The sequence below is a fragment of the Equus quagga genome, chromosome 4 (assembly GCF_021613505.1).
Source record: "Equus quagga isolate Etosha38 chromosome 4, UCLA_HA_Equagga_1.0, whole genome shotgun sequence".
In the NCBI taxonomy this organism is placed as follows: Eukaryota; Metazoa; Chordata; class Mammalia; order Perissodactyla; family Equidae; genus Equus; species Equus quagga.
Window position 1 is genome coordinate 6,156,753 of NC_060270.1, and position 9,050 is coordinate 6,165,802.

Below are 9,050 nucleotides of genomic sequence, written 5' to 3' on the forward strand. Positions count from 1 at the left end.
TACATCCACTTTGACTATCTCAACCAGATCGCCCTAGTCATTCCTATAGCTGAGGTGAAAACTTTCAACGGATTCAGAATTGTCAAAAGAAGGGGCAGACCCCACGGAGATTTGTAGCAATGAGCTTTCGGATTCGGTCTGCATTAAGTAGTGAACTTATAATCATCCCCATGGTAAAAGTGTCAAATTTCACAAACACCTAGAAAAGGGAGTGAAATGATCCTCTAGTAACAGTTTGCTCATCAGTGAAATAAGGGAGCTCGCCCGAGCTCCTAACTCACTGCAGCTCTGAGTCTAACCGGGGTTTTCGTCATTAGGCGTAGGCAGCCGATTGGGCCGTCTGCGTGCGGTGCATCCTGGGAGCTGTAGTTTGCGCTCCCTCCTCCCGACTACAAGCTCCACAGAGCCGCTGGAGGACGGTTGCTTGGTATTATTAGCAAGCGGGAAGTATGGCGGTGGCGCGCGTCGACGCAGCTTTGCCTCCTGGAGATGGTAAGGCGATCCCCACCCGTGAGTCCGAAGGTTTACTACATGGAACTGAATTAAATAGTTGCCTGATGGAGAGAAGCCTGGGCTTAGGGGTGCAGTTCTGGACCAGTTCTTTTGATGCGGGGCTGTGGGTGGTGCGGGGGCGCGCTGCCCTCTGGGAATTGTAGTCTCTCGGCCCTGCCTAGCTTTCCGGCGTCGCGGCGAGGGCCGAGCGGGGGACTACAGCCCCCAGGGGCCTTCGCGCGACCAGGCATCCCGGCTCCCGCGCTCCTCAGGCTGCCTGGGTGGTGGGTTTCGGGCTGCGGTGACCCTCTTTGGATGTTTAGTTTGAGTTCTGGGGGCCCAAGTGAAAATTGCAAGATCTCCCTCTCTCGCTTTACGCGTCCCCCTTTCCCTTCGGTTCCTAGAACGTTCAGGAAACCTTGAGCACAGCTCCCTAGACTGACGTTGAACCCATTCTTGGAAGTGTCTGGTGGCAGTGATAAAATCGGGGGTGACCCGGAGCCCGCAGTTCTCCACCCTTCGTTCCGCGGACGGGGTTCTGGGATCGGGTTTGGTCGCGCCCAGCGGAGCGCGGGGTGTGGTGCTTCTGTGGCCGGAGCCGCCGGGCGTGAGCCGCGCTCCTTTGTTTGGGTTACAGCTCCGGGCTCGGTGCGGCCTCCGGGTCGGGCTTAGGTCAGGGGCTCGTTATCTGGGGGCTGTAACTTCTTGGGAGGCGGGGCATCGATGGTTCTAAGAGATCTGTCGACCCCTTGGAAGTGTGTGGAGAGGCTATGCATTTTCCCGGGACACTACACATCTTTCACCAAATTCTCGGAGAACCCCAGGACTCCCCAATACTAGAAATCATAGTGGAACGTTGAAACCCTTTTGAAGAGCAATCTCACATGATTATTTCCCAGAGTAATCTTAATGTGGGTATAAATTTGAAATCGGCAGTTTCTCTGGCCCCGCCCCCCTCTGAATCAGCTCTCCTAAACTCCACACCCCTAGCCCACCAAGGTAATTTACTGACAATTATAGCAGTTTACACTTAAAGAGCACTTTTTATATGAGCCAGAGGATGTTCTGAGTGGGTTTTTTTTTTTTTACATTATCTCATCTCTGTAAAACAACATTATAAAGCAGGTATTATTATCATCCCCATTTTACCGAGTAGAAAAGTGAGCCCAAAAGAGATCAATACTTGCCCAAGATAGTACAGTGGTTAACTGACGGAGCCAGGATTTAAACGTCTGTTATACTAAATTACTTTGTTGAATGCTATTCATAGTTCTCTTTTCATCCCCACATCAATTTAATGATTAGGTATATTATTCCCATTTTGTAGATAAATTACCTGAGCTTTGATTTTCAAAATAGTTTGGGTACTTTAGGATGTTCTGGTAGTTGGGTTCTAGGCAGGTTGATCTCCATCAAAAGATTTTATTTATTTATTTATTTTGTTTATTTACTTAGGCACCAAACATGGAAGTAATAGTTCATATTTAAATGTGAAGAATTCCAAAGTATTGCATCATAGAAACTTGAGTAGAATATCACAAATCTAGATGTAATTTGATATTTCTGAGGGAAAGTGAGTAATTTCAGTCTGTGGTCATTTACAGCTTGATTGCTTTAGTTTTAAAATCTTGATATTCATTATGCTTTAGTGTTTTCTTACTCTAAATTTATAGAGGTTTTGTAAGTATAATTCTGTCCCTAGGCTCAGGGCTGTCATATTTGCGTTTTCTAACATTTTTCTCTCTCTTTTCAAGGGTCAGTGGTCAATTGGTCAGGACAGGGGCTACAGAAATTAAGTCCAAACTTACCTTGTGAAGCTGATATTCATACTTTGATTCTGGATAAAAATCAGATTATTAAACTGGAAAATCTTGAGAAATGCAGACGATTAATACAGGTAGGTATTGCTATCTGGGGAAATAGTTATATAGGAAAAGTTTATTATTATACAACATAAAACAATAAAATAACCTAACAAAAAGTAACTACAGGCCTGGAAAGCAGTAAATGTTCCCTTAAATTTTTACATGACAGTTTCTCCTGAAGATGAACACATATATGCTACATTTGGAGTAGACTAGAAGAAGCAGCATTTGTTAAAAAAGAAAACATTTTATGTTGGTAAAATATTGTGTTGTTAAGATAACCTTTTACCTCAGGATGAGAGTAGCGTTCATTCATTCATTCATTCAACAAATACTGACTGGGCCCCTTTTGTGTGTCTGGCCCTGTTCTAGGTTTTGACTGAGACAGTGTAAGCACCCTATTTTGTGGAGGTTACATTCTCAACTAGTTGCTGAGTTAAAAATGTTTTCTTGGGGCCGGCCCCGTGGCTGAGTGTTTAAGTTCAAGTTCACACGCTCCACTTGGGCAGCCCAAGGTTTCACCGGTTTGGATCCTGGGCGCGGACATGGCCGCTCATCAGGCCACATTGAGGCGGTGTCCCACATGCCACAACTGGAAGGACCCACAACTAAGATATACAACTATATACTGGGGGGATTTGGGGAGAAAAAGCAGGAAAAAAAAAAAAAAGATTGGCAACAGCTGTTAGCTCAGGTGCCCATCTTTAAAAAAAGAAAACATTTTTTCTCTTTAGTGGTTGGAGGAGGTCTGATTGCTGACCTTGTTCTGTATTTCCGTTGCTTAGGAACAGCAACAAACTAATAGTTACACTGTAGAATATTTAGACAATATATTGAAAGGTACAAATTGGGTTTGTCTATTTGGGAATGTGTGGCCATATAAACAAATCTTTTGAACCACCCTAATGTGAAAGGAATACATACATTTTATTCCTAAGAATATGTTTCCTTCCCACAGTTGTCAGTGGCGAATAATCGGCTGGTGCGGATGATGGGTGTGGCCAAGCTCACCCAGCTCCGGGTGCTGAATTTGCCTCACAATAGCATTGGCTACGTGGAGGGGCTGAAGGAGCTCGTGCATTTGGAGTGGCTCAATTTGGCAGGAAATAATCTCAAGGTGAATTGTTTCTCTTTCTTTCTTTTTTTTTTTATAGTAATTAGCTTTTTTTTTTAATTTAGGAAAGTGTTCTCTGTGAAAAAGAAATTCAAGCAGTATAGAAATAAGTAGAATAAAAAGTAAAGGTACTTGCCCCCCACTCCTCAGGGATAATTTCAGTTAATGTATCCTGAAAAAAATCTCATTTTGAAACACATAATGCAGTGCAATATTCTTTCAGACGTGAACAAAGAATCTATGTTATACTTAAAAACGTAGATTGCAATGTTAGGAGGGCAACTGTAGCGTGCTGAATTACGCTTTAAGTAGATGTTTAATGGTACAGTGGACAATATGCTGCTTTAAAAGTCAAGAGATCTGGATTCTAGTCCTGCTTCCACCGCTCAGTAGCTCTATAATTTTGGGTACTTTAGTAATTATCTGTCTTATTTTTGGATATGCTAGATGAGGGGACTGGATTGAATAGTTAGTTTAGCTAGGCACTACTCTAAGCACCTTAACTGTATTAACTCGTTCAATCTCCTGACTGCCAATGAGGTAGGTATAGTCATTATGCCAATTATATAGATGAAGAAACTGAAGTACAGAGAAGTTAATTAACTTGCCTGAGGTCACACAGCTAGGAAGTTCCAGAGCTGGTATTTGAATCCAGGCAGTTTGGCTCCACTCTTAACTATTAACTCTATGCTATACCAACTGTTATGTGTCCCCACTAAGGTTTCTTCAAGCTGTAAGTATAAGATGATATGATCCTCTGCTCTTAGAGGGATAATCAAGGTGGAAGCTTGCTACATAACAGTTTACAGAATTCTGTTAACACTGCTCCCTCTTTCTCTTGCTGGGCCCTGTACCTCTGCTTCTAGTAATAAGCAGAGGAGGCAGGAGGCTCGGCTACAAAGAACGAGGGAAGAATTTCATTTTTTGATTTTGTATGCATGGACTAATGTGATGCTTTTCTTGTGATAGGCCATGGAACAGATCAATAGCTGCGCAGCTCTACAGCACCTTGATTTATCGGACAATAACATACCCCAGATAGGTGACCTGTCTAAACTGCTATCACTGAAGGTGTGTTTTCTGACTATAGCATTTCTGGAATTTTATACTAAAATACCAAGAGAAAGTGATTTGATTGGCCTGCTGTATATGAAGAACAGATTGTGTTTGTTATGATAAAAATTCTATTAGAATACCAGAAATTAAGTATGGAATATTTTGTTGTTAGTTTCTATAACTGATTTGTTTTAAATAAAACTAGACATTGTACTTTAGGTTAATTCTTGTTTACCATTTTCTGAACATGATGAAATTCCCTTCACGCCCAACCAGCCAAGGCCAGCAGCTTTAGTTATATAGAACAGAGCATCTTGGTGAGGTTGCGGGTAATCATTCCTGAACTTGAGTCTGTGTTTTTGACACTCAGGATTGCTGTTTTTTCGGTAATAGGTATTACTAAATTATCAGAATTAACTTCTTTTGATTTAGAAAATAAACCTGTAGCATATAGCACTGTTTATGGAGCAGAATGTGTCATGCAACCAAATAAGTAACAGTTGGAATCACAGCTTTACGTAGGAGGGCCGGCTCAGTGGTATAGTGGTTAAGTTTGCCTGCTCCACTTTATGGGTTGGGGTTCATGGGTTCGGATCCTGGGTACAGACCTACACCACTCATCAAGCCATGCTGTGAGAGCATCCCACATATAAAAGAGAGGAAGATTGGCACAGATGTTAGCTCAGCAACAATCTTCCTCAAACAAAAAAAGGAAGATTGGCCCTGAGCTAACATATGTTGCCAATCTTCCTCACCAAAACAAAACACCATATGTAGGGTTTGTCCATATTTTTGCTTCATTGGATATTATTAGCATCAGATGAACTCATTAAGCCTTGGAAACAGTATTATTAGCTCAACTTTTCACACATCTTTAGCAGAAATCGTTTTTAGCAACAATTATTCTAAACAATTTCATGTAGCCAGATACTAAGAGAATTCAAATAAACTAAAGATGGTTTTTTTTTTCTGGAACGGAGGCAAGATTATCTTAGAGTCCTGAGTGTCGAGTCTTTGATGTATTCTTCATTGTTGCTGACTTAATTTGAGTCCGCTTCATCTGCAGGTAGCACATTCTACCTTCCTCAAGCTTTTAGTTTCCAAGAGAATACAGTTGCAGATTATAGGTTGTGGGTTCTCTCTCTCTTTTGGAGAATTTGCTTTATATGTGATTGTTTTAATGAATGTTTTCTTTCACTTTTCTCACCCTCTATTTTGATGTTTTAAAAAGAAATGAACAAGTATGTTGGATATTGCTCCAGTTTTAGTAATTTAAGACACAAAATGCTAGTTGCTACACCAGTCGTGTTTTTGGACAAGTCTTTAAACTTTCTCGAGCTTAGAATGTGGACGTAAAAAGAGAGAGTTGGACCAGAAGACCCCCTAGGACCCTTTTAGCATTAACAGTCTCTGATTTGTGTGCGATGAGAAGATAAAATAGATCCCTTTGTTTTTGTACACACCCTTTTGGTTTGGTCAAAATAGACCAATTTATTTGTAATCTTTTCATTTGTAATTCCTCCTGTTTTTACTTTCAAGACCCTGCTTTTACATGGGAACATCATCACCTCTCTGAGAATGGCACCTGCTTATCTACCCAGGAGTCTGGCTATACTTTCTTTGGCGGAAAATGAAGTTCGGGACTTAAATGAGGTAAAATTTGCGGGTATTCTGTGGGATTCAGGAAACTGGGAAGTCCGGAGGAGATGCAGGAGAAAGCTGTGAGCTCGCTTGTGGACAGTGAGCGTCTTGGAAGAAACTGCCATCAAGATGAAACACTTGGCTCTAGATGATCATTATTTTTCCTTCCATTTATTCTAAACGCCAGGGGTTCGTTAAGGCTTAATTCATCTGTAATGCTGCAATTATCATTCCATTTGGAAGTGATTGGTGGTAGAGGGACATCTGCATTAAAGGGGTTAATAAGGCACGCTGTGCACATTTCTCTGGCTGCTATTATGTTTTCAAAATAGGGTTCTCTCTGCTGGGAAACGGGGCTGGTACTTTCTAAGGGACTTGGTGCAGCAAGGACAGATGGCCATACTGTTGGAATTTTGGAAGTCAGTGGATAATATAAGAGTGTTACTTGTCGCCTTTCAGAACAAGAGGGAAATTGTTACATTCTCAAACTGCCAAAGATGTGTAATCAGCGGAAGCCCTGTGCTTGACACTGGGTAGTCCATTTCATTCAACAAAGATGTCCTTTGTTCCAGATCTCTTTTTTGGCATCCTTAACTGAATTGGAACAGTTGTCGATCATGAACAATCCTTGTGTGATGGCAACGCCTTCCATTCCAGGGTTTGACTATCGGCCGTACATCGTCAGCTGGTGCTTGAACCTCAGAGTCCTAGATGGATATGTGATCTCTCAGAAGGAAAGGTGAACATGACTTCTTTAACATCACGTTTATCCTGGAAGTTACTGAAAAGACCATTTCTAGCTTACTACATATTAATAAACTGAATATTTCTTAAAATGTGCATTTAGAAATTAGAATCATTAGTGTAATTATATAACAGATTATGTGCTGGTCATTTAGGATTTTCTATCCTTTCTAAAAAAGGATAAGAAATAAACATCAGGGGGGCCAGCCCCGTGGCGGAATGGTTAAGTACACACACTCCGCTTCGGCGGCCCAGGGTTTTGCTTGTTCAGATCCTGGGTGTGGACATGGCACCGCTCATCAGCCCATGCTGAGGCAGCATCCCACATGCCACAACTAGAAGGACCCACAACTAAAATATACAACTATGTACTGGGGGGCTTTAGGGAGAAGAAGAAAAAGAAGAAGAAGAAAAAGAATATTGGCAACAGATGTGAGCTCAGGTGCCAGTCTTTAAAAAAAAAAAAAAAAGAAAGAAACATCAGCCCCAGAGGTTGGAGCTAGTGAATTTAACTTAGTGCCCAAAATATAACATTTTGATTTCTGAAAGTTGTTTGGTTAATTAGTTGTTTGGGACTTAGAGTGCTTCTATATAGAAACCACGTTATGGATGCTGTGTAGGGTCTCAGATCAATCCCACAAAAGCTTATGATCCACCATATATGTGAGGGCAGGATTAATAATACCTTAGGACCCACTCCCCTTTCTAACAGTGACTCTGGGAAAACGCATGCAGAGTCCCACTTTGGAGCTGGGAGCAGATGTGCTGCCTGGTCCTTCCCTTCTCCTCCCTGTGAAGCAGCAGGAGTGGAAACTCTCCCATATCTAGATCACTGACGGTTTCTGCAGCTTTGAACAGGGACCCCTGCGTGACGGGGTCCTCTGGACGCTGGCCTGGGATCAGTGGTATCAGAGCTTTAGAGGAGGCAAGGACTAGGCTGTGGCCAAGAGGGGTGAGTTAGAGGAGAGAGTGGGAATTGAGAGGACTGTATTCTCTTCACTAGGCCTCATTTCACTCCCTCCTCTCAGTGCATGCCTTCATGCTCTCATGGACTTGACACACACGTTCTTCCTCACCATTTTTGTCCTTCTGTGCTCGAGACTGCTAGGGTCATTGGAGGGCTTTCTGGTGGGAGGATGAGTGTAGATTACTGACTGGCTTTTCCTTTTCTTTCTCCCTGCTGTTTCTTCTAGCTGCTGAATAGGGCGTGGGGCAGCGAGGAATGGCAGCCACGTGCTACATGGGGAGGTGCTCTGGGTGAGGGACGTGTGTCAGGTCTAGTTTGCCTGCAGAAGCATGGGGCTTTTCCTTTGTCCTGCAATGAGAGTTGCTGTGTACTCAGAAACCTTATTTTGTTTCACACTATGGATAGTGCTAAAGCTGGATGTGAGTTTACTTGGATTATCTTCTCTGGCTCTTTTCTTTAAGAGAAAGAAATATGCTGTTGGGTTTTCCTATGGCAGTAGGGCTGGCAACATGGTGAGATGGGCAGAGGTGAGGGTTTGGTGTAAAGAAAAACCTGGGAAGAGAGATGAGACCTGGTCAGGAGAGACAAGAGAAGGCTTCACATCTTTCCCTGCCACCCATTAGCTGTGTGGCCTGGGCAAGTTCTTTAGCTTCTCTGAGCCTTAGTTTTCTCATCTGTAAAATGTGGATAATACTGCCTAGCTCTCAAGGATGCTATGAGGATTAAGGATAACGTACATAGCATCATACTAGTTGGATGGTAGGTGCTTAATAAATGATCATTGCCAGTATCACTTAAGGATAGGGACTAGGGATTGAAGAGTTTTGTAGAAACTAAAGCAAGCATTAAAAAGCAGAAAATGTTTGTTGACTAGATGAATAATAATGCAAAGGTTATGTTTCTACATTGCGGAAATGGTTTAATCCAAGTCACTTTAAGATGAATTGGAATTGTCTTTGAACTTTATAATGTTTTGCACATGTTTAACTTCACAGACTTGAGGAGGTAACGAAGAATAGGCTTTCCCTTGGGACAGCCTCCTCCCCGTGGGGTGCTCCTCCACTAAAGAAGGGCTGGAGGAGGGAGGAGGTGGGGCAGCATCCTCCCCGTGGGGTGGTCCTCTGCTAAAGAAGGGCCCGAGGAGGGAGGAGGTGGGGCAGCATCCTCCCCG

The 9,050-nt window shown here is 42.7% G+C and overlaps 1 protein-coding gene across 1 annotated transcript in view; it reads left to right on the top strand.

Annotated features, from left to right (window-relative positions):
- Positions 1-398: 398 nt before the first annotated feature.
- CEP97 (centrosomal protein 97) overlaps positions 399-9,050 on the top strand; it is a 30,385-nt gene continuing 21,733 nt past the window's right edge. The window contains exons 1-6 of the mRNA XM_046659772.1: positions 399-492; positions 2,247-2,389; positions 3,316-3,474; positions 4,441-4,542; positions 6,067-6,180; positions 6,741-6,907. Of these exons, the coding sequence (XP_046515728.1) occupies positions 450-492; positions 2,247-2,389; positions 3,316-3,474; positions 4,441-4,542; positions 6,067-6,180; positions 6,741-6,907 (728 nt within the window). The 5' untranslated portion in view covers positions 399-449. The remainder of the gene's footprint in view (positions 493-2,246; positions 2,390-3,315; positions 3,475-4,440; positions 4,543-6,066; positions 6,181-6,740; positions 6,908-9,050) is intronic.